The sequence below is a fragment of the Quercus robur genome, chromosome 4 (assembly GCF_932294415.1).
Source record: "Quercus robur chromosome 4, dhQueRobu3.1, whole genome shotgun sequence".
Taxonomy (NCBI): Eukaryota; Viridiplantae; Streptophyta; class Magnoliopsida; order Fagales; family Fagaceae; genus Quercus; species Quercus robur.
Window position 1 is genome coordinate 64,858,565 of NC_065537.1, and position 26,978 is coordinate 64,885,542.

The 26,978-nt window shown below is 32.5% G+C and overlaps 1 protein-coding gene and 1 non-coding gene across 2 annotated transcripts; one reads left to right on the forward strand and one right to left on the reverse strand.

Moving 5' to 3' along the window:
• Nucleotides 1-1,283: 1,283 nt before the first annotated feature.
• On the reverse strand, nucleotides 1,284-1,357 carry TRNAV-CAC (transfer RNA valine (anticodon CAC)). Its single transcript has one exon. It is a non-coding gene; the product is annotated as a tRNA-Val (tRNA).
• Nucleotides 1,358-3,799: 2,442 nt separating this feature from the next.
• LOC126722398 (endoglucanase 13-like) lies at nucleotides 3,800-25,814 on the forward strand. Its single transcript, XM_050425555.1, is given in 8 exon segments — nucleotides 3,800-3,951; nucleotides 10,519-10,606; nucleotides 10,608-10,694; nucleotides 12,633-13,046; nucleotides 14,103-14,189; nucleotides 14,516-14,668; nucleotides 23,296-23,571; nucleotides 25,485-25,814. Coding segments are annotated over 8 exon segments (1,587 nt in total).
• The last annotated feature ends 1,164 nt before the right edge of the window (nucleotides 25,815-26,978 follow it).

Here is a 26,978-nt window from a genome sequence, read left to right on the forward strand (position 1 = left end):
TTTGCCAGTATTAAAAGGTACCTAGTTCTGCAAATTTATTTCATTGAAAAAATGCAGTCCTTCTACTTGAGGCATACAATACAACACAAATTGTTCTAATAATTTAACCAAGAAAAAATCTTGGAACTTTGAATGCAATCATGACCTCATGGAAAAGTTTTTGACTCGGGCGCTAAAGCCAACTTTTATTCCAATAACATCAAAATGGTCAGAAATCATGACCCTCATAGTCATAGCAAAGTTTTTGACTCGGGCACTGAAGACAACTTTCATTTCAATAGCATGTTCGTTATCCCTTGGCATGACTTCGGCTTTGTTGTGTCCCGAGAAGGGTGTTGTGTTCTGTCTCAAATGTTAGGACTCTTACCTTTAGCTACGAATAACCTCCAATATTACAAAACTATAGGTTATATGAATGTCCAAGTTCACAGCTATACCCATAGAAACCATAGGATTAACCTAAAATAACCAGAAAATGCTAAATACAAATTTTACTACATAATTATTATAAACTGATTTTTTTTTTCCTTCTAATTTAAGAATGTGATTGGTAGTTTTACAATACTTCCCCCCAGAAGGGTGTTCTATTCTGTCACAAATGTTGGGCCTCTACTTGTTACCATATCATGAGCAAACGGATAACTCTATTATTACAGAACTTTAGGTTCCATGAATGTCCAAGTTCATAGCTACACCCATAGAGACCCTATGGTTAATCTAAAATAAGAAGAAAAATGTTAAAAGTATTACAAAATTTACAACGCAATTATTATAACAGATTTTTTTAATTGAATATAATTGGTAGATTTTACAATGTACTAAAAATTTTAGTATATAAAACTTACAAATTTAAGTGATAATAAATGTGACTGGAGTGACAATGAGAGTGAAGTGCTCATGATATTAAAAAACAAAAAAGAAGAAGAAGGAGAGTGAAGTGCTCTATCAATAATAAAAGAAAATTGAGCTAGAGGACAACGTTTATGTATGTTGGGGTTGGAGTGAGAGTGATAGTAAAGTGAAGTGCTCTTGACAAAAAAAGAAAAGAAAAAAAGAGTGAAGTCCTCTACCAATAATACAAGGAAATTGAACTAGAAGACAATGTTTATGTGTATGTTGTCGTTGTGATTGGAGAGAGAGTGATAGTGAAGTGCCCCTGATAATAAAAAAAGAAAAAAAAAAAAAAGAGAAAGTGAAGTCCTCTCTATCAATAATAAAAGGAAATTGAACTAGACGACAACGTTTATTTATGAAATTATACCCAAAAATATATATTAATAAAATGTCTGAGCCCGGGTTCGAACCGGGGACCTCTAGTGTGTGAGACTAGCGTGATAACCGACTACACCACCCAGACAATTTTGTTAGTGATCCGTTCAAAATATTATTTATATTATCCAATATCTAGTTTTTAAGAGATTGGTTGGTCTATTTTTTTTGGTCTGTTTGTTATACCCAGTAGTAGTCGCGTTCAAAAGGTTTCAGACATACTTGTGTCCCAAGGACTTGTATTTTTTTTTTTTTTTGGGAGAAAGTTTTAACTTATGGTGATTGTTTATGAGAATAGTTATTTATCATCATACCAAGATACTAATCAATATTTGGTGTAGACGGGGATTAAACCCCAGATCTTTTATACAACCATCAGAGAATTTACCAGTTGAGCTAACTGGAACCCACATGTCTCAAGGACTTATATAGTTACATACTACTAGTATGTTTTAGTTAATTTTAGGAATGCTATTAATTAACGTTTAGCGAAGAAAAAAAAAAAAAAAAAAACTACTACTACTATAAATGTTTTAGGTTAAACTGCATGTACTTTCTATATTTGTTCATCTCTTTATATATAGTACGTATAACTTAACAACACCCACAATATTGCTTTCAAGTTTCAACTTATACTTAACCTCATCGGCTTTGGCAGAGAAGACCCCAAAAACCCCAGTTCGTGTAGTGTTTGAAAATGAAGAACTTTGTGATCGCCTTGGTTGTCACTTGTCGGCTTGGAAGCACCAGCTCTGGCAATGGCCGTGTTCTGCGTCTACGTTTTAGTGTGTAGATATTGCAGCGGCGACAAGGAAGGCCGCTGAGTCCCTCAAAGTGGAGGCGACCTTGCCCTTCCAAGTCTTGGGGGTGACCCCAGCGGTGGACTTGTAGGTGGTGGTGGTGGTGGTGCTGGATCTGGACTCTGGAGGAGGAGCTGACACTAGCGGCTCATGTGGCTTTGATTGTTATTGTGGATGTGATGGTGGTGGCGGACCTGGCGGTGGCTGTGGAGGTTGTGCTTGTGGAATTTGTTAGCAGTATGGGTGTTAAACGTTGCGTACTTAATTATGATATGTTTTTTTTTTTGGTGTGTGTATAGGTAGATAGTAGGGTTTTGCATGGATCAGGGCTTATGATATTGTTAATTAGTATTTTTTAGAACTTAGAAGGTGTTCCCAGCTGTGATCGAGCTGATGACTCAATATGCTGATTCTTTGTACTTCTTTCAAGATAATTTAAGAAAATGTGCTGCTTTTGTCGTGTAGAAATTAAGGTTGTTGCTTCTTTTTTTTTTTTTTTTAATTAATTATTTATTATAAATATTTTGATAGTTGAGGTGGGAGATTTGAAGTGTTGGATGTTGGTTAAACTACCAACTATTTTATGGTTGCTTTTTTGAAGACTTACAAATTTACGCTTAATTATTATTTTTTAGGTTAATTAATCTATTTTTACCCTCAAGTTTGTTGAATTCTTCACATTTTTTTTTTTTAGTTTTTAGTTAGTTTAACTTGTGCAAATTTTTTGTAAAGATCTAGGTTAATTTGAATCTACTTGAAAATGTTAAATTCTTTGTATTTTTTGACAGTTGACTTAATTGATAAAATTTACTATTCTCTTAGTTTTTGAACTTTAAACGGTCTCTCTCAAAAAATTGTTCTTCCCATTTTATCCCGAAGAGGTAAAATATATACCTAATGTTTCAGTTCCAAACAACAGTTTTTATCCAATAATTAAGCACGCACACGCGCACGCGCACACACACACACACACACACACACACACACACACACTCTCTCTCTCTCTCTCTCTCTCTCCTATGTTCCTTTTTGGTTGGGGCTGAAAAGTGAAAACACCATGTACGTACGAGACCTAATTTTTTTCCCCCACCTTAAATTTGAATATGGGTAAAATGTAAAATTAAAATTAAGATTTTTTTTCCCCACCATGTATGAGACTTGATTTTCTCAAGCTGCAGTAAGTGAGCATACTTATCGACTGAAAAAGCGCAGTTACAGGTCTCATTAGGAGCACCTAGTTATAGGCTATGTTGCACGGACACGGACACGGACATGGACACGGGGATACGACAACTTTTGAAAAATAAGGACACGACACAGCAGGGACACGGCGGTTAAATAATTAATTAAAATTTATATTTAGGCACATTTTTAAATATTTTTAGACATAAAATACATTTATGTCTAGAATTCAAATTATGTAAGAACTACAAATAAGTAAACTAACGTCCAAAGTAGTACAATAATACTATAGCAGGACACACAAAAACAAATTTATAAATTATAAGTTATAACTAATTAAAAAAAAAAAAAGGACAGAGGGCACCCTTAGGCCATAGCAGTAGTTAAAAAAAAAAAAGCGTTATAAATAAGTAACAGTACACCCACCCATTCACCAAAATTAACATCTGAAAGAAAGAAAAAAAAAAAAAAAACAGAGAGAGAACAGAGAAGAGAATCAGACCTGTTGTCCGCGCTGAGAGAGATAGAGATCGGAAGGGACAGAGGGCATGGCGTCGACGTCGGAGCTCGCCGATTGGCCCGATCTAACTCCGACAAGGGATAGAGGGCAGCGACAGCGACAGAGGGAGGGTGGGTTGACTGTTGAGAAGAACTTGAAATGGTTTATTATTTTAAGGTTATCACAGAATCAACGGTATTGGTAAGTCCACCTGTCAAAATCTGTGATTTTTTCTCTTTTTTATTTATTTTTTATTTTTACTGCTAGTGTGTCGGACACGTCGGAACACACTCGACGCCATGTTGGAGAAACGAAAAAAAAAAAAAAAAAAAAAAAAAAAAAAAAAAAAAAAAAAAAAAGTGACACCGTCGAACACCGGAATCTGGCGCGTTGTCCCCGTTCCGGTGTCCGACACGTGTCGGACACTGACACAACGCCAAAAATGGCGTGTCGGTGCAACCTAGGTTATAGGCTTATAGCAAATGTCTCATGAAAATAATCTTAACCCCACTTTCAAGTGGATGTACACATTTCAATTTTCACCGAGTATGGATTTCAATTTTCACCTTGATCAGGACACACGCAAGTCTCACCTAGCACAACTGTTCCTCATCAGCTGGCAAAATGTTTTTCCAAGGAGAATATGGCATTTATTTTTTTTAAGAACTTATAGTTGTGGCTAGCAAATGGGGCAGGTTTTGCACTTAACCCCCAAGTACAATTGTCTCTGGTCCTTTTTAAGTATTTTAATGCAATTATATTGGTAAGAAGAATGACTCAAATGACTGGGAACTCTTTCCTAAAAACACATTAATAGGTGGTCTACAGACAACAATGTACTTCATCGTTCAATGGTAAAATCTTCATCACTCCACTCAATGTAAGAGTAAATGACATACTTCAAGCTGCAATAATAGATATAACCCCACTGCAAAATGAATTAAACTAAGCTTAAGTATCACACAAAAACTTTAAAATCCTTTTCCCATTGTCCACAAAACGTTTAAGAACACATAATGAAACCTATCATGCCATGGCATACTAACAATTTAAAAGCAAATACATTCAAAAACAAAACGATGCATGCAAGCTTTAAAATGTTGATGCCTTCTCGAAACAACAACACAAAAAAACAATGCACGGAGAAGACAGAGTCTAAGAGAGAATTAGGAATTTCATGGAAAACATATGTAGTTACTTTTCTTTTGCCCATCATGATTCTTTCCGGTACTATTAATAGTTGTAGCAAACATGAACTAAGTGAATAGTCTTCTCAGGCTACCAGTGTCCTCGCTGATGCCTCTTAGAAATTTGGTTTCAGGCCTTCTGCTGCAATATCAATTTGGTTTAAGACACCCAATTTAGCTACAGGTTCATGGAGCTCAAAGTTTCTCTCATATGTTGTAATTTTGTATTTTAAGCCTCAGTTTTGTGTTCACTGCTCAGTGCACGTAGGGATTGTTATTAATTTATGGTATGATAAAAATATAGATCTGATTCACTATGAGTGTTTGTTTTTTTTACTGCCTACTTGTCAGGAATTATTCATGTCTTATATGTGATTGTTTTATTTACTGTTTGTTCTTGGTGAAGATATATAGTTTTTAAATGTGATAGAGTTGGAAAATTATCTTTTGAGTTCCCTTATTTAGCTTGGTGTGAGATAGAATTATTTTGGAGAAAATTTTAGTGGAAAACAATCTTATTTCATGCTAAAGCTACAACATGTATAAAATTGATATCTATAACAAACAAGAAGTACTACTAAGACTCATGCTAGATAATGAAGATGATGAGATAAAGACGGAGTTCAATTGAAAAACCTAGCTTAGTGGAAGAAGAGTATATTTCAAACTAAGGAGACTGGCTAGCTTGTAAGGTAAAATTCGCCCACTTTAGGTAGGATCAAGAGCAGAAGAATGGTGACTGAGAACAAACAAAGGAGGAAGAGGGATTTCAAATCCTAATATCTTCTCATGAGGGAGGATACGTACGTTAAGGTCTTTGTTGGGAAGAAATTGCTTGCGAAGTAAGCAAGAAAAAGTATGTGCGGGTGTAGTAGTTCAAGAACTATGTTATGACTTGATCTCTTCAAATAAAAAAAGTTAAGAGATAGTTTTCATTTGATCATTTTTTTTTTTTTTTTTGATATTACCAAATAAAAGAAAACACAAAAAACTATCTTTCACATGAGGTTTTTGTTTATAAAAAAAGTAAGGTCAGAAGGCAAAACTCATTCTTTAAGTCTCATATTTTTTTCATTTCAGTCTTTTAAGTTTGAGTTTTATCATTTCAGTCCTCTAAATTTCATTCATTCTCAGTTGAGTTCTCTTATTAGTGTTCTATTAGTTGTTGCCGTCCACTTTCCAAAAATACGTTGTTTTGGATGTTATTATATTATTATTTTTTTTTATTTCTTAATTTAAAAAAAAAAAAACTGAAAACTTTAATTTAAAAAAAAAAAAAAAAAAAAAAAAAAAAAAAAACCCAGGGAACCACCATAGTCTCTCCTTTTTCTCAGGCGCCAGTTCTTTGCCAGTCGGCCAGTCCTCTTCCATTGACCTCGATATCTCCGTCCAAGCTGGACAAGATCGTCTTCAAGGTAAGGTCAAAATTTTTGTTTCAAAAGGATTTGCGTATTTGCTTTGCTAATTGATTTTTTGTTTTGGTTAAGTTGCAGGTTCCAGTGTCTAGTATAAGGAATTTCTGCATCATTGCGCATATTGACCATGGAAAATCAACTTTGGCGGATAAGTTGCTTCAAATTACAAAAACCGTGCAAAAGAGTCACCAAATAGCCCATGGCCAAAGGTCCGACCCAAAAGCCGTGGCCGGCTCTTTTTTTAGGCCCATAGGTAGTCTACTAGCCTAGTGAGTCAAGCTGTGGACTAGTTTTTATGTCAATGGGCACCCAGTGGGCTAGCCCAATAGCTCAGCTCGTTGGCCCAACTAGTTGCCTAGCTCAATAACTTAAAATTCATAACAAAAATATATAAAATGAGTATTAAGGATTGATATTGAAATGTTATAGATGATTTTCTTAAGAGAACTCTATATACCACTTAGATACTTAAGTGATTATGTTAATTTAGTTTACTAAATATATATTTTCCTAGTAGTTTAGCAACTTTGAATTAACGATATGACTTTATTTATTTATTTATTTATTAAAGATAAAAATTAAAAACCATTTAAAGCCTTAATAGACAAAATTTAATAGCTTTCCTTCAACAAAACAAAAAATTAAATAGATTTGACCATAATTTTTTTTTTTAATTAAGTATTAAATTCTTTGATTTTTTCCGTTAAAAAAAAGATTGATTATTCCCTTATAAAAAATTGATTATTTCCTTATAAAAAATTAAAAATAATAAAATAAGATGTCAACACAAGTACATGAGTAGCCTATTAGGCCTAACTCGATAGCCCAACCCGCTAAAGACAAAATGGGTATTGCCCATGGGCAGATTCATGGGTTGAAGTTTTCTCTTTTGACCCAGCCCATTGTGTCCATGGGCTAAGTAAAAATAGGCTAGGTTGGCCCGACTAGCCCATTGGCCAGAAGTGAGAGATGAAGGTATTAGTGGGGGTGGGGATTATTTTTGTTATTCAGTGGGCTAGGGAACGACATCGTTCCCCTGAGTTTAGTTTTTGGTTTTTTTATTATTATTTATTTTAATTAACGTAATTCAATATTTTTGAAATTAAGAATAATAATAATAATAATAACAACAACGTCATTTTGGTAAATGGATGACAATAACTAACAGAACACTAACGGAAGACGTAATTGAGAATGAATGAAACTTAGAGGATTGAAATGACAAAACCAAAACTTAAAGGATTGAAATGAAAAAAAAATGTGAAACTTAGTGGGTGAGTTTTGTAATTTGGCCAAAAAATAAAAAAAGGAAAAAAGAATAGTTTGTATGATATACTTTTTATTGTATTTTCAGGGGAAAATGTGGGTTGTTTCCACACCCATTAAGATGATAGTCCAAGCTAGCTGCTTTGGCAAGAAAATGTGGTTATGATTTGTTTATCTATTTTTTTTTTTTTTTTTTTTTAATGTAATTTGAAGAAGCTGTGAGAGAACAAAATGTACAGCTCATGAACTCCATGAAATTTCTTTTAGAAATAGAACTCTTTTGACATTTATATAAAGATCGTTTTTTGCATTTTTCTGTGTTTAGTAGTATAATAAAAAATAGGTTAAAAGAAAATTATCTCTTAACTTCCTATATTTAGCTTGGTGTGAGATAAGTGAGTTTTAGTTAGCTCAACTGGTAAAATCTCTGATGGTTGAATAAAATATCTGAGATTCAATTTTTGCCAATATCAAAAACTGGTGTTTTGGTTTGATAATAAAAGAGCTATTATCAGAAGCGGACGTCATAGGTTGAAACTCTAATAAAAAGAAAAAAGAAAAAAGCTTGGTGTGAGATAAAATTGTTTTCCACTAATTTTTTTTTGAAAAACAACTCTATCTCATTTTCATGTGAAGCTAAACAAGAGAAGTTAAGAAATAGTTTTCCAACTTTTCTAAAATAAAAAAGAGATAGTTTTCCAATCCATTTTAAGGTTGCTACCAAACATAAAAAAATTAGATAGTTTTTTGGAAAATAATTTTTGAAAAATGATTCATTTTCCATAAAACATTAATGTTGAAACAAAAAGTGAAGATTTTTTTCTACTTTGGGGAATGGTATTTTTATTTATTTATTGTTACATCACTATTATAGAAACACATGAATATTCCTCTTGGTTATACAGCATATTATGTTTCTTCATGTTTATTTTTAAATAAATTATAGGTTGAATTTTATCCATGGTTTATAGATTTTTGTCAAATTAAGTAACGATCATTTACCTAATTTTTCTACACATACACATTTTGAGGAACATAAACCTCTAATTACTCTTATATCATATATAGCCCATTAAATTAAAGTGTATTTAATGTATATCATACGTAATTTAATTATTTTCTATTTTTATTAAATTGATTTGTGTATTTTTGGACATATCAAGTCTTTTTATTTTTATTTTTTTTACTACCACGCATTTTTAGTATAATGGTCACTTCACAAGTACAAGTTTTGTTGGGGTGGAGAGGTAAAGGTCGGGATTTAAGTCTTTAGGAGGGTGTTTTACATACACATACACTCATATTAGGTTAGAGTAGAATTCTATCTAAGAGCAAAAAAAAGACTTATTTTTTTCTCCAATGAAAGACTTACTTGATGATATTATTTTTATTTTCAAGTAAGAAAATATAATATGTTAAATCAAAATTACAAACATTATTCATGTATAAGAAATAAATAAATATAATATACTTATAAAAAAATATATAAATATAATTCATATATTTACACACACTATATGTGTGTGTGTTATTCTTATATATTTTTTGAAACTTGGCCCTCTTGAAAAAATTTTCTAGTTCCACCATTGCCTCCATGCCAGCTCCATTGCTTCCAATGTTGCGTTGACTACAAGTTTCGATGGTGTTTTAATCTTTTGATTCGAAGATGACTGCAGGGTGTGACGCATTTGAGCCATGACGACCAAATCTAGATCTAGTAGCTGTGGAAGAATTGGGATTGTTTAGTTATAGTGTTTGTAATATAACTTGAAACTAGCTTATAACCCTTACATGTGCATGAGTCTGCTTCATTTTATTGGATGTGGAAAACCTTATGTGAAAATATTCCTATGTTTGGTAGTATCGAAAAAAAAAAAAAAAAGAGTCAAAGGAAATTTTTTTATTAACTTCTCTTATTTAACTTGGAATGTAATAGAGTAGTTTTTCAAAAATATTTGATGGAAAATAATTCTATCTCATATCAAACTAAATCAAGCTAAATAAAAGAAATCAAGAGATAGATTTTCTAACTTATTTTAATCTCTATTAAACATAGGAAAAAGTGAGATAGATTTCTAGAAAATGTGTCTTCTTGAAAACTTATTAATTTTCCAAAATATGTTAATGTTAAAACAAACAGATTGAATAATCACAATAGACATACACACACAAATAATTATTTTACTTAATATGTAATTGACTAAACATTCATAATATTACAAAAATAATAAATTCAAAATATTTTTTAATTGTCTAAATTTAGATGCATTAATTTGTATTTACTATATATTCATAATATCATAAAAATAATAATTTCAAATTTTCTTCTAAATTTAGATGCAGTAATTTGTTTTTTAATATAATTGATACAAAATTAGATTATAATTGAAAGAACACATAGCACAAAATTGGAGTGCAAAAATAATCTACATTGAATTTCTTTGGCAATCTAATTTATAATCTCGATTAGACTCCCATTTAATATATTATATATGATTGTTGAATTGGATTTAAAATTGTTTAGTTGGCATGCTTTATTTTAATTGAACCACCTCTTACACTTTTATTGGATTGAATATTCACAGATTGGTTATGACATGCTCTCCTCAAAAAAATACATCTTACTTTAATTTATCTTAATCCACAATGCCTAAGTTGGAATCTTTCTTAACTTTTTTCCAAAATGTTAGAACTTAATGCCCCATTGCCCCAGAATATATATATATATATATATATATATATATGATAACTCTATAAATACCAATTAATTATGATTTATTTATTATGAAAAAACTATGTTATTATCTTCTAGGCGTTGTTCATTCATATTATTTTCACACAAGAGAAATGCCTTTTCACAAAAGAGCAATGCTTTCTAGCATTATCTTTGTTTTGGTTAGCCTGTGTTTCTTCTTATTGGTTCATGGTGATGGAGTTACTTCAATATATTATGCGGAAGCTCTGAACAAGTCTTTGTTATATTATGAGCTAGGCCCAACGTTCAGGGGAATTGCCAATTCACCAAAGAGTGGAATGGCGTGCATATTCTGCGCTTTCAGATGGTAAAGAAGCAGGAGTAAGATAATCTTGACTTCATTTTTTTTGAGAAAGACTTCATTTTTCTATATATATATTAATGCTTCTCATAATAGACCTGATCACTATGTAAATTGTTAATTAACTTTTATTCTTCGATCTTTTTTTTTTTTCTTCATTACAATTATAAAGCATATAGGTGCAAGTTAACCTTGGCTGGTATATATTCACTGGTTTTCTTCATGCTGTTATGTGTCAGTGAAATACAAAGGAGTGCCATGTTGAAAAAATGGTCGTAACGAATTAACAATGAAGCTAAGCTACACATAATTCAATTAGGGATTTTATTTTTTTTTAAATAAATAAATTTATTTCTTTCAAGTTTCAGAATTTGTACCCGAACTCTTATGTGACTCCTCTCTTCTCTCTGGTTCTCTCTCTTTGACTCTATCTCTAACCTTAAAATGCAGACGATTTCTTTGTTCATCAGTGTGCTGCGTGCAGTGGTACAGTAGATTCCTCTCTCTGTGTGTTTATATTTGAAATGTAAAAATAATTGAGTCTACTGAGACTTTTGACAATTGAATAAATATTTTGTGGTTAACGGCTCACATGTAGTATTATTTTATTATTTTGAGAATAAATTTTATTTTATATTTTATTATACTTCACTTTTAATGTTTTACTATTTTATATTATTTTTAGTTTTGATAACAATGTATTGTTATTTGTATTTGTTTATTATCATACTTATATGTTTGATTATGTTATATTATATTTAATAATAGTAATATGTGTAATTATTATATTGAAGCAATGAGATAACTACAAACTCACTTTAATTGTTTGGCTTTATTTATAAATAGAGTAGTAATAGTTACATAATGCGTGTATGGTTATGTGTAATTCTGTGTGTTCAATAATAAATTTCCTTATAAATAATTTTAGTATTATTAAATAATGTATGATAAAATTTTGCTCAATTACAATTAATTTATGAAATAAAGCTTTTTTATTATTTTTTTTTTACTTAAGATTTTTATTGTATTTAACTTGGCTCCCATGAAAAAAATTTATAGCTTTGCCACTTATGAAGGAGTAGTGGATTTGTGGTTGAGTTAACGGTGAGGTGGGAGTGGAAGGTAGTTGGAGGGTCAATGGTTTGAGAATGTTGGGAATGAGTGATCTTGTTTGAATTGGTGAGAGGAGTGTGGGGTGAAAATTGTGAAATGTAGTCTATTATTGAATATGTGTTGTATTACTGTGGTAGACCCACCAGGCAACTTAAACTAGGTGTCATACTTGGGCTTAAGACATGTCATACATTTGTACACTTTTGTTTCATCAATAAAATTATAAAACCTGAATGTTTCAATTGGAAATAACACCTAGACATACTAATAGAACTATAAGACTTTTGGCAGGTTGGATTATTTTTTAAAACTATGATTATATATGATCTATAGAACTTACACATTAAACCATTCAAATTTAATGTTCAAGTACTCAAATATTAGGGAATTTATCTTACAACTTCTATCAATCTAAGGGAAGATGTAAAAGAAAAAAAGAAGAAGAAGTTGTTGAGCATTTTTCCACATTAAATTATAATATATATATTTAATTTGATTAGAACTCATTATTTTATTAAAATAAACCAAAAAAATTGATTCAATTACGATTTGCTTTTTCTAAGCAAAATTTAATTTAATTATGTTACTCTTTTCTACAAATTCTCTAATATGAATTTATATGTATCATTTGCAAATATTTTTTGATGATTTTCTCATGTATTACACGGGTTAGCGACTAGTAGTAATTATAATCAAATTGAGTTTTGAACCATGAAGGGGTGATACGGTTAATATGTAAATGTACATTTTAACCATATTTGTTTTATAATTACATTAACTGAATATTCTATATCTGTTTCAATTGAGTACATGAATGGTTCTATATATTTTTTCACACACAATAGGTTGATCTTGAGGGAGGATATTACGATGCTGGGGATAACGTAAAGTTTGGTTTCCCATTGGCATTCACAATAACAATGCTTTCATGGAGCACATTAGAGTTCCAAGCTCAACTGAAGGACAATAATAAGCTTCCATATGCACTGGAAGCAATCAAATGGGGCACAGATTACTTGATCAAAGCCCATCCTGAGCCACACGTTCTGTATGGTCAAGTTGGTGACGGTGATTCTGATCATGCATGTTGGCAAAGACCAGAAGACATGACCACTCCACGTCCAGCTTATAAGATTGATGAGAAAAATCCAGGAGCTGATCTTGCTGCTGAAACTGCTGCTGCTTTTGCTGCAGCTTCTTTGGTTTTCAAGCCAACAAACGATGCATACGCATCCATACTATTAACCCATGCAAAACAGGTTTACCTAGGGTATTGCACTTGATGCAATTGACCCACTTTTCTCTCACAACTTTTATTTATATTTTTACATTTTTAACTTTTTTTTTTTACTTCCTTTTAATAAATTTAATTTAATGGTTGAGATTAAAAGTTTTTTTTTTTTAACTTTTAATCTCAATCATTGATTACGTGTTTGTTTGGTATCAGTTTTTTAGCTTTTAACTTTTATGTATAACTTTTTAAAATCTCATTTTTTTTTTCTATTTTTTCTCATTTTTCAAGGTATAAGTATGTTTTAGCAAATTTTCAGCAAAAAATTAGATAAATTGCTTCCAAACAAACACAATTGCAATACCTAATCTCATCCTTTCCTCTTTCATCATCGCCATCACTATTTATTCTCGTTGTCATTGTGATTAAGTGATTAAATTCCCCTCTTTTCTTTTTTTAACCACTTAAAATTTGGGGATAATTGATAATTTAACGTGTCTTAGAAAAGGGGTTTCTAGGTTAAACACTGGATCCACATATGAAAAGTATTAGAATAATAACTTTCATTTTAAAAAAAATCTAAAATCCCATATGCTGAATCCGATTTATTAAGGATTAGTTTAAACTCAGATATGAGTAAACAGATTGTTCAATTAAATAATAGTTTGGTGATTAAATTCACAATTTTCAAACAATTTTTTTTACTAGAGCAAGATCCACATTGCCTTAAGAAAAAAAAAAAAAAACCATCACAGGCATGCTAACACATATATTTGTTAGAATACAAGTAAATAATTAAATTCATAATTTTTTAACAACTTAGATTTTTTTGGGACAATTGGAAATTTAAAATTAGAGCAGAAGACAATTTTGGGTTTGATCACAACCTTCACTCTACCTCTCATTTAAAATGTTAAAAATCCTATGTGTTGATTCCATTTAATTATGAAATGAGAGTTTGAACCCACATGTGAAGGGTAATGTTAGGAATTGTGGTTAAATAATTAAATTTGTCATTTCTTGATAACTTAAGTTTTTTAAATAATTGATAGTTTAATTAACAATAACATATATATGGTTGCAGCTCTTTGAATTTGCAAGCAATTACAGCGGACTGTACCAAAATAGCATTACTACAGCAGCGAAATACTATAACAGTAGCGGATATGAGGTATGTACGTAGTGTAAAGGAATTTACTTTGTAGAATAGTTTAGAATGCAAGTATTTTGAACTTCAATATTTGATTCCCAAAAGAGTTTAAGAGAGTTGAATTTTTGAATAGAGTAATTCTATATATACAACAATTTTTACAATAACTGAGTTGACAAATTTTTATTAGTACTATCTATATCCATCCACAATGCATGCTACTAATATTACTTTTTTTTACATACCAATGACTAACTTGCCACGATAGTTTGTGAAAATTTTTGTGACTCCACTTATTCTTTTTGTATATGAAGTTATGAACCAAACCAAGCATGCTTGTTTAACAGGATGAATTGTTATGGGCTGCAGTATGGCTTTATCGCGCCACCAACGAGGATCCTTACTTATATTTCGTTGATGCGTCTACTGGGCCTTGTGGCCCGAGATCCATATTTTACTGGGATGACAAGTACGTTGGTGTACAAGTCCTAATTGCAAAGGTAATTTCTTTCCTTATTCACAAATTAGCTAATTAATCTCAAAATTCACCAATATCAAGCTTTGCAAAATTGTTTAAAAATGTATAGTTACTACAGTAATCATATAAATATACATTGACATTATCTATTTTACATTTAGCTATTTATTTTTTTCTTTTATGTATTTCACCATCAAATTTTAGAATCTATAATCCTTCAAGCTCCTCAGAAATTTGAACTAACCAGTAAGAGTAAAATCCACGGCCACCCCACCACCCCCCCCCCCCCCCCCCCCAACCCCCCAAAAAAAAAAAAAAAAAAAATTGCCCGTGATCTTCCAAAGTCCAAATACAAACAAATCTGTCAACCCCATTGCCTTGCCATGCCATACGCTCACTCTATCATTGATTTCTCTCTCGCTCTGTTGCTCTGTTTGCTTACACTGCTGCTGTAAAGCAGCTCATAAATGACATTTGCCTATTTTAATTTGGCCAAGCAAAAGTAAAAGTTTTGGTTGAATGTATTGTAAAATGTAAAGTATTTGGTTTGGGTCATGGATTTATTTTATTTATTTATATTTTAAGAGTTATATTTAGCTTCACCCTCTTCGGAAATTGTTTTTGGCTCCCTTACTGAAGAAAGTGGATGGTGGTTGTTATGTGCAAAAAACAAAGTAACAATTAAAAAATCAAGTAAAATTGATATTTAATGAAATGTAGTGTGAAATAGATAATATGATGTGAAGTGTTTTGTGATAACTTTTGTGGAAGCAATTTAAAACAAAAATCATATTTTCATTTAAAGATCGTTATACCATACAACTATGGATTCTAAATAGAACAAAATTGCGTACCTCTCTTAGCAACTCAAGCATGTTGCCTCCCAAGGTATTTACGTCTCTCTCTCTATTTCTTTTGAGTTTTGAGAAGATTGCAGTATCACACAGTAGTTCTGATAGCCAACCACTAAATATGATATTATAAAATCTTATTTTATAATAAACTTTTAAAACCCTAGAGAGAGATTGGACGTGAGATCCTAATCTTCAGCCGTAGGATTTTATCAATAACTTTTTGAACGTTATTGACTTATCTTGAAACTCTTTCCAAAATTATTTCTTAATTTTCTCAACCATATCAAGAAAATATCTGAACTTCTACATATTGCAATAATGTCCATCAACACATTGTAATTAATCCCTGAAGATTAGAGAATTACAAATGAGATCCCATTTCATACAATTTTATATCTATGTCCTTCCACCATACTATATTCCCACAAGCCACTAGGACTGGATAAATATCATTGTCATGTCCCTAGCTTATGTGACTCTTAATTTCTTGATTTCATAATTTCTATTGGACTCCAAAATATCTTTAAAAAACTCTTTAACTATACATATATATATATATATATACAATATTATATATATGTAAAATAATTTTGAAAAATGTCATCGGCCGGTTTTGTTTTGAGTCCAACTTCAATATGAAAATCAACTGAATATATTATCTTCTTTAGAGACTGGTGGATTCATTGTTGAGCATTTATATATTTTACTCATTACACACATAACCCAATGTGTCTTTATATAGTCTTTAAAATTGGCATCATCAGTTGACATTGTCAAAGTTATGTGCATAATAAATAAATATACACAAACCCCTTATGTTTGAGGACAATAGAAAAATTGTGATAGAACAACATTTTAATTAACAATGATCACTCCATAAGGTGTCCTTGCTTGGATCCAATTCAGTGTATGTACTTGTTACATTATACCCACTTGTTTGCTTAAAGTCACTACTTCAATGATGGAGTAAATCATCCTATCATATAGCAGCATAACAAGTGTAGACTTCAGTGGTAATATTCAATTAATATCCACAGCCTAGAACAATTTAATAATATATGAAAAATCATTACTCCCTGTCTTTGGTTCTTTAACCATTAACATGATTTTTTCTACAGAGGTGACATCATATGCCACATTTAAACAATGAAATATACCTATAAAAGTTATGAATGTGAAAAAAAAATTTTATCATCAAATAAAAATTCATAGTATTGTTTTTGAGGGCACATAATTCTAACAATCTCCCACTTGCACTCAAAACCAATCATACATGTATTTAATACCCATTGCTTCCAAATGTTTCTCAAACACCTTTTGAGACAATGCCTTTGTGAGTGGATCTGCAACATTATTGGCAGAGGCAATCTTTGTTGTTGCTATATCACCTCTTTGTATAATATCACGTATCAAGTGATATTTACGTGCAATATCTTTTGTCATTTGATGAGCCCTTGGTTCTACTGCATTTGCAACAGCCCCACTATTGTCACAATAGATAGTAATGGGTGACTCAATAGAAGGAACAACTTCAAGTTCTTGAATGAACTTGCGAATCCACACAACTTCCTTTGCAGCTATATACTCTGCTTCTGTAGTAGAGTCTGCAGTGGTATCTTACTTGCAACTTCTCCAACTTATTGCTCCTTTGCCAAGAGTGAACACAAATCCAAAAATTGATTTTCTATCATCAATATCAGATTGAAAATCAGAATCTGTATACCCTTGGACAGTCAAATCCTCACCACCAAACACCAAGAAATAATGTTTGGTCCTATTTAAATATCTGAGGATATGTTTCATTGCTATCCAATGCTCAAAACCTAGATTGGATTGATATTTACTCACAATGCTCACTGCATAACAAATGTCTGACCTAGTGCAAAGCATTGCGTACATGAGACTTCCTACAGCCGAAGCATAAGGACAATTTCTCATTTTCTCTCTCTCTTCTTGTATTTTAGGACACATTTGATTAGAGAGATGAACTCCATGTCTAAAAGGTGAAAACCCTTTCTTGGAATCTTGCATGCTAAACCTAGCCAATATCTTGTCAATATAATTGACTTGTGAAAGTCCCAATAACCTTTTCTTTCTGTCTCTAAACAATTTGATTCCGAGTATATAGGACACTTCACCAAAATCTTTCATTGCAAAGTGACTAGATAACCATACTTTTATAGATGACATTGCTCCTACATCATTGCCAATAAGTAGTATGTCATCTACATAAAGAACTAAAAATGTAATCGTGCTCCCACTAACCTTTTTGTAAACACAACGTTCATCCATATTTTGTGAGAAACCAAACGATTTGATTGCCTCATCAAAACGGATGTTCCAACTGCGTGATGCTTGCTTTAGGCCGTATATAGATCTCATCAACTTGCACACTTTTGATTCTTGACCATGAGATATGAAACCTTCTGGCTAGTCCATAAAAATTTCTTCTTGAATGTGTCCATTCAAGAAAGCTGTTTTAACATCCATTTGCCATATCTCATAATCATAATGTGCAGCAATTGACAATAGAATCCTTATGGACTTTAGCATGGCTACTGGCGAAAAAGTTTTCTCATAATCAATTCCAGCCTTTTGATTATACCCTTTTGTCACTAGCCTAGCTTTATAGGTCTCCACCTTACCATTAGGTCCTATCTTCCTTTTGTAGACCCATTTACAACCAATAGGCTTAATACCTTTTGGTTTGTCTACTAAGGTCTAGAGCTGGTTGGTATACATTGAGTCCATCTCTGATTCCATGGCCCTTTTCCAATTCTCTACGTCCTTATCAGTCATTGCTTCTTGATAAGTAAAACGATCATTATCATGCTCCTCTAACTCCATTAGATAAATCTCATTTAACAAAGTGAGTCTAACTGGAGGCTTGATAGTCCTTTTACTACGTCGAGTCTCTTGTATTTTACTTGGTTCAGTAGACACTATTACTTGCTCTTCATTATTCTCATTCAACTCAGCCATTGGGTTATCAGTTTGTTCATCAAGAGAAACTTTTGCTCTACTTTCATTTAAGCTATAATCTTCCTCAAGAAAAATAGCATTCCTGCTCACAAACACTTTTTGCTCCCTAGGATTGTAAAAATAGAAACCAGTAGACATTTTGGGATAGCCAACAAATAAACATCTATCACTCCTAAGTCTTAGCTTATCCATATTAGACTTTCTAACATGTGTTGGACAACCCCATATCTTTAAGTGATTTAGACTTGGTTTCTTACCAGTCCATAACTCATATGGGGTATTAGGAATTGATTTGGTAGGGACTCTATTTAATAAATAAACAACAGTCTCCAAAGCATAACCCCAAAATGAAATTGGCAACTTTGACATGCTCATCATAGAATGAACCATATCTAATAAGGTTCTATTTCTTCTTTCAACTATACCATTATGTTGAGGTGTGGTAGGGGGAGTCAATTGAGAAATAATCCCATTTTTTTTTAGATATTCCTTAAATTGATCCAAGAGGTATTCTCCTCCTCTATCAGAGCGAAGAACTTTTATGCATTTTCCAACTTGTTTCTCAATCTCATTACGAAATTCTTTGAACTTTTCAAAGGATTCAGATTTATGTTTCATTAGGTACAAATAACCATACCTAGAATAATCATCAATAAAAGTAATAAAGTAATAGAAACCACCTCTTGCCATGTGATTCATAGGACCACAAACATCAGTGTGTATTAATCCTAATACATTAGTGGCTCTAGCTCCCTTTCCTGTAAAGGGACTTTTGGTCATTTTCCCTTGTAAGCAAGGCTCACAAATTGGATAAGGCTCTACCTTCAAAAGATTCAATAGCCCATCCCTTACCAATCTATTGATTCGGTCAATATTGATATAACCAAGCCTTAAGTGCCACAAATAGGTAGGATTAACATCTCTTTTTTTTTTAAGAGATAACACACTGGTAGTAATATCATTCTCAACACAATTAATAGAATTATCAATAGAACTCAAAAAATAAAGTCCATCTTGTAAAATGCCAGAAGTTACAAATTTATTATTAAACTTAACAACAAGTTTAGAAGTAAAAAGAAATGAATATCCTGAACAACCAAGTTTTGAAACTGAAACTAAATTTCTTCGCACTTTTGGCACATATAAGCAATCTTCTAAGACAAGAGTTCTACTAGAAGATAATTCTAAATAAAAGGTTCTAATGGCAGTGGCTGCAATAGTTGCACCAGTCCCTATCTTTAGGATCACCTCCCCTTCATTTAGCCTTCGGGTCTCCTTGAACCCCTGCAACACATTGCAAATGTGTGAGATTGTACCAGAATCTACACACCAAGAATCAAATGAACTATCCATTAAATTTGTTTCAATAACGAGCAAATTAGGCATACCTTCTGCAGGTTTGTCATTCTTTAGAGAAGCCAAATAATGGCGACAGTTTCTCTTCCAATGACTAAGCTTACCGCAATGGAAACAATTTCCTTTTGCTTTCTTTTTCTCAGTGTCCTTATTCACTTTGTCACCTTGAGCCTTATTGAATGACTGAGACCCTTTTCTCTTAGAGTTCTTACCCTTAGGCTTCAACTTAAGAGAAGTATCAGATTTTTCAACCAACATTACAGTAGGCTTTTCTTTCTTGATGAGATCCTCAGCTGCTTTCAACATATTGAGCAGCTTTGACAATGTCACTACCATATTATTCATGTTATAGTTCATGATAAATTGATTAAAAGAATTAGGAAAAGATGCTAGGATCGCATCAACTTGGGTCTCACTATCAATTTCTACACCAAGCATATCCAGTTCATTGATGAAAGAAATCATCTTCAGGAATGTTCCCGAACTGGAGTTCCTTCCACCATTTTGGTGGACATGAGATTTTTCATAGTAGTTTGTCGTGCACTTCTGCTTTGTTCTCCAAACATCTCTTTGAGGTGAGCATCATATCTTGTGCTGTAAGTAGGCCTTGGCATTGTTTTTGCAACACATTGGTCATAGATGCCATTATGTAGCATTTAGCCATTTCATCAACCTCATGCCACTTATTAAATGCATCTCTTTGCACCTCAATGGCATAAGCTAAAGCAAGTTCTGGTGCCTTAGTATTAAGGACATGAGTTATCTTATCAATAGTGAGAACAATGATTAGGTTCCTTTTCCAATCTACATAGTTTGGTCCAGACAATCGATTTTCATCCAAAATCTTAGCTAAGGGATTAAAATTGGTCATAATGAATTTGCAAAATAATATAAAATAATATTTTCACATACATATATCCATCATATTCAGGTTTTTGAATAACTAATGGTACCTCCCACAAGAACAAAATATCATAGATTCCCAGAACAGAATATAACAATTATATTCATAAATAGTTCGAAGTGGGCATTGGGAACCCTTACCTTGCATGCTCCAATAATTTCTTTTGAAATATACTGTGCACACCATATAAAGGCAAATAGATACTATTCATCATAATTTCATCTCATGTTTCTAATTTTATTTAATTTATCTATGACTCTCGATTTACTTTTGGCCTCCAAATCAAACATGTTTTACACTATTTTAGTGGTCATGTTTATTTGGATAAGTGCAAACCATTATTTGAGTGTGACATATGTACTAGTATGATTATGTTGCTATTTTAGCCACACTCCCACCAGTCATATACACACCTGTCTTCCCAAGAAGTGAACAAGAGGAACTACTAAACCAAAATCAAGTCTATCCTTTTGGCTTCAACAAAATTTTAATTTAATAGAACCTTTATTCACCGACAATGGAGGGCCATAGGAATTATTCTATAAAATAATCCTATTTAGCACTTAATATATATTAGTACTGGGATGCAACTGTAAAGTGAGTCAATGCACTAAATATCATTCTTTATGTATCTGACACAACTCCCACTAATTGAGATTCAATACCTCAATTCGGTAATACTCAAGATTTTATCAACATAAAAAGGTGAGTCAATGAACCAATATATATCAATATGGGTTACACAGATAAGCACATATACATGTATATTTGTTCATAATAGACAATCTATAAAGCATAAAAGACAATCTACAAAGCATACACATGAAACCATAAAAGACAATCTACAAAGCAATTATAAGCTTATAACACTACGGCGCACAACTGAAGATTATATCAATATGCCACTTCTCTGAATATCAATTATAGCACATATATCAATATGCCACTTCTCCGAATAAAAAACAATTAATATATCACATATATATCAATCACGGCATATAGGAAAAATCTCGGCAAACATACTGATATTAAATAACAATTTAAAATCCATGATTAATTGTGGTTTGCTCTGATACCACTGATAACTTTTGCGGAAGCAATATAAAACAAAAATCATATTTTCATTTAAAGATCATTATACCATACAACCATGAATTCTAAATAGAACAAAATTGCGTACTTCTCTTAGCAACCCAAGCGTGTTGCCTCCCAAGGTATTCACGTCTCTCTCTCTATTTCTTTCGAGTTTTTAGAAGACTGCAGTATCACACAGTAGTTCTGATGGCCAACCACTAAATATGATATTATAAAATCTTATTTTATAATAGACTTCTAAAACCCTAGAGAGAGATTGGACGTGGGATCCTTAGGGATCCTAATATTCAGCCATAGGATTTTATCAATAACTTTTTGAACGTTATTGACTTATCTTGAAACTCTTTCCAAAATTATTTCTTAATTTTCTCAACCATATCAAGAAAATATCTGAACTTCTACATATTGCAATAATGTCCATCAACACATTGCAATTGACCCCTGAAGATTAGAGAATTACAAATGAGGTTCCATTTCATAAAATTTTATATTTATGTCTTTCCACCATACTATATTCCCACAAGTCACTAGGACTGGATAAATATCATTGTCATGTCCCTAGCTTATGTGACTCTTAATTTATTGATTTCATAATTTCTATTGGACTCCAAAATATCTTTAAAAAAACTCTTTAAATATATATATATATATATATACATACAATATTATATATATGAAAAATAATTTTGAAAAATGTCACCGGCCGGTTTTGTTTTGAGTCCAACTTCAATTTGAAAATCAAATGAATATACTATCTTCTTTAGATACTAGTAGATTCATTGTTGAGCATTTATATATTTTACTCATTACACACATAACCCAACGTGTCTGTATATAGCCTTTAAAATTGGCATCACCAGTTGACATTGTCAAAGTTATGGTCATAATAAATAAATATACACAAACCCCTCATGTTTGAGGACAATAGAAAAATTGTGATAGAACAACATTTCAATTAAAAATGATCACTCCATAAGGTGTCCTTGATCGGATCCAATTCAGTGTATGTACTTGTTACATTACACCCACTTGTTTGCTTAAAGTCACTACTTCAATGATGGAGTAAATCATCCTATCATATAGCAGCACAACAAGTGTAGGCTTCAGTGGTAGTATTCAATTAATATCCATAGCCTAGAACAATTTAATAATATATGAAAAATCATTACTCCCTATCTTTGGTTCCTTAACCATTAACATGATTTTTCTTACAGAGGTGACATCACATGCCACATTTAAACAATAAAATATACCTATAAAAGTTATGAATGTGAAAATAAAATTTTATCATCAAATAAAAATGCATAGTATTGTTTTTGAGGGCACATAATTCTAACATTTTGAAAAGTAAATAAAATAGAAAAAGTAGATTTTTATATACGCTAAAAAAGATATAATTTTTTGCACAAACTAATGCGAATGCTCTAATACGAGGCATGGATTTAATTTGTGTTATAGCTTGTTTTGGAGGGGAACGTAGACGATGAAGCATATGGCCAGTACAAGAGCCAGGCAAAGGAGTTCATATGCAATTGCCTTCAAGAAGGCAAGAATAATGTGAAACAGACACCCGGGGGATTGCTATGGTTTCTATCATACAACCTTCAATATGTAACCACTGTCGCATTCGTTGCAGCAGTATATTTTGAGTATCTGACCACAAACTTGGCTACGTTAGATTGTCCCGGTGGCACTATAAAACCCAATGACCTACTTTTGCTTGCCAAATCACAGGTATTAAAGTTTCAGATTAGATTCCCTAAAATTTTTAATAGTTTTTATTTAGATGTATGACATGTAGTATTTAAAAATTAAATAAATGTCACATGTCGCACATTTAGGGATGGAGCTATAGTTGGACGTGGGGCGCAATGCCCCCCCCCCCCCCCCCCCCCAAATTTTTTTTTTTTTTTTTTTTAAATGCTAGTGTATATAATGTATTAAGTTTAGTAATAGAGCAATAGCACACTACCATCAGTCCACTGCCCCCAAATTTGGTATAATATCTAATCTCTCTTCTTCTTTTTTCTTATTATGGGAATATGAATATCTTATCTCTCTCTCATGTCTGAATCTCTAGTGCAAAAAATTGCTAAATTTTTGTTGGTTGATAATATGAGTTGTGAAAGAGAAATAGAAAAAAGAGGTAGAGAGATGAGAGAACTCTTTGTAGTCTACACTTACCAGAAATATGAGAGAGAGGGGTAGAGTTCTCTCTTTAATAAAGTAAAAGTAAATTTTTTTTTTTTAAATAGTTGTGACTAACACATCACATCGCCCATGTGCTGTGTATTGCATTTGAAAATGTTAAATTTTGTCTGTATTCTTTTTTTTTTTTTAGCTGATTGTATACACTGCTTACCTGTTAGTGTGTTTTAATTAGTTGTTGAGGCTTGTCTGCCGTGTGTAATGAGTGCTTGTTAATGCATTTTAATGTATTAAAAAACAAATATTTTGTATATTTGTATTTGTTGATGGTTTGTTAATGCTAAATGAATGTTTATTTGGAGTTTAAAAAAATTGTTTATATTTTTGCCCCCCCTAACTCTAAGTCCTGACTCCATCCCTGCGCACATTCAACTAAAAATAGAAGGAAATTAGAGAATTCAATTCGAGGGTATCCTCTTTCTTACAGTTTCTCATAATCAATATGGAAAATGTTAGTTTACACTTGTTGTAAGGACATGGTTTGCGGCCCAAGCCCAATGTGTGTGGGATCTTGCCCCAATGAGTCCAGTACAATAAATTTGTAGAGAGTGGGTCAAAGCACTAGACCCTAATAAATTTGACAACGGCTAGTATGGATTTAAAAGATGATCAAGCAAGAACGAAGAAAATAAAGCTGAATGAATTCACTGTCCGAGGAGGTATTTTGTTATACAAATCAATAACAGTTGGGTACAAGTATAATTTTGATTGCTACAATATTTTTTCTCTATTTTTCCAATCCCTTCCTCATGGAGGGTTTCTTACATTATATAGCTCCCTTTGGACCATCTTGATCCTACACTTGTTGATAATTTGAGCCCTTACTTGAGTACCTGTCACATCAGACACCCTCTTTGGCTTTCTGTGAGTTATGGTAGCCAGGGTAGTACTGTTCAAGGGTCTTCTCCACATAAATGCAGTTAGAAAAGTAGCTGCAGTGTATTCAATGCAGTGGTGACAGCTTTTTCTTAGATATTTTTGGGTTCCTTTTCTTTTCGTATGTTCATGATGCACGTCTCTACCACTGGAGCTTCTTGGAAGGTCACCCCAATTGTTGGAATACATATTTGAGCTCTATTTATTATATCCGATGAGATATTCCTCCACGAACCACCTTCCCATTCGTATTTTGTTCATTAAGTTCTGAATCTGAATTATTCATTACCATGCATTCCTCCTCGGCCTACACACGCTCTCGGTCAAGGCTCAAGGCCCAACATATGATTTGGGCCCTTAACCCTACACTTGTTTTACCCGTACACACAATATTCACAATTTACACAAAATGTCCACAATTTTTATTGATAAAAAATGAAATAATAGATGTTTATTGACAATGTACACTATTTAAAAATGTTTTTATTTTTATTTTTTATTCTTTTCGTGTAGTACCACTTACTGATTAGTGGCTTTTGGTGTATTGTTTGTGTCACTACTAGGTGGATTATATCTTGGGTTCAAACCCAAGAAGCACGAGCTACATGGTAGGATTTGGGCCAAATTATCCGACACAAGTTCATCAAAGAGGAGCTTCCATTGTGTCCATCAAGGTAAATCCTGCACCTGTATCATGCGAAGGAGGCTATGACTTGTATTATGGCGATGATGCACCCAACCCAAACTTGTTGGAAGGTGCAGTGGTTAATGGCCCCGATGAGAATGATATCTACTCCGACTTAAGATCTAATTACGAACAGGCTGCACCAGCCACTGTTACTCCCGCACCAATAGTTGGCATTCTGGCTAAGCTTGCCTTAACGTTCAAATAAATATATATTATAGGGCTGGCTTTAATTAATTAGATGAATGGACATCTAAGGTTATATAATTTTTATTATTTGATCAACGAATGCTTGATGGGAGTACCAGTTTGCTGCCAGTTGTTGTTCTACATATTGGTAATTGGTCTGCTGCTTGCAGCTTGCTTGTAATAACAAATGATGTTTGTTATAAACCCAGTGGGGTTGGCCGAGTGGTTGGGTACTTAGTCTCAAAGTGGCTGTCTTGGGTTTGACTAGGAGCTCTCTAGTTCAAGTCCAGGCATCAGCACTTTGAAAAAACTCCTTGAGCCAGCAATTTACCTCGCTATGGGCCCACTTGTCGCGAACAGTGATTAGTCTCTAGTTGAAAGTTTTGAGGAAATACTGCGGGAAACCAAAAAATACTTTGGTCCAACTTGCTATGAATTTCTTAATCAGCTGTAGGAGCATATCAAAAGTTATATTAACAAATTGGTATTCATACCTAGTACCATAGCATCATAGACAACTCAAAATTTAATATGAATATAGTTGAATGCAATATAACTATTGGTGACTATGCCATATCACATGCTGCTTGACATTTTTTGTAACACAGCAAGAAAAACACTCATTATCTTAGAAGACAATCCTTCCAATGTGTAGCCCATTGGTATGACTGAATATTTTTCTTCAATTTGGGGAATCCTAATATACCACACAAAATAAGAGAGAGAGAGAGAGAGAGAGAGAGAGAGAGAGAGAGAGAGAGAGAGAGAGAGAGAGAAGTTTTGGAAGAGGAAGTAAAAATAGAGTGGTGGGATTGTTGAGATTAAATTGTACATTTCCTTTTTTTAGAGTGATTGTATATCTTGCTTGATTGTACATCTCCATTAGTTTACACAAAAGAGCTAAATTAAGACTTGAAAAATGAGTAGGAACATTAGTTTGGTCAAATGGGATCACTGAATCTAGATTGCAAACCGTTGTTTGTAAAGAAATTGAAGAGTGTATGTAGTCTGAAGGGAGGCTTGTATGGAGGAAGAGAGCTTTTAAGTGAGTCAGGGTCTTGGCTTTCAAGTTTCATCTACATGTGAGGGAGGAGAAAGAGAGTTTGTAAGTGGGCTATAGGGTCATGGTTGTCAAAATCGCGATTCGGATTGTAAAATCGCACGATTTTATGATCCCACCTCA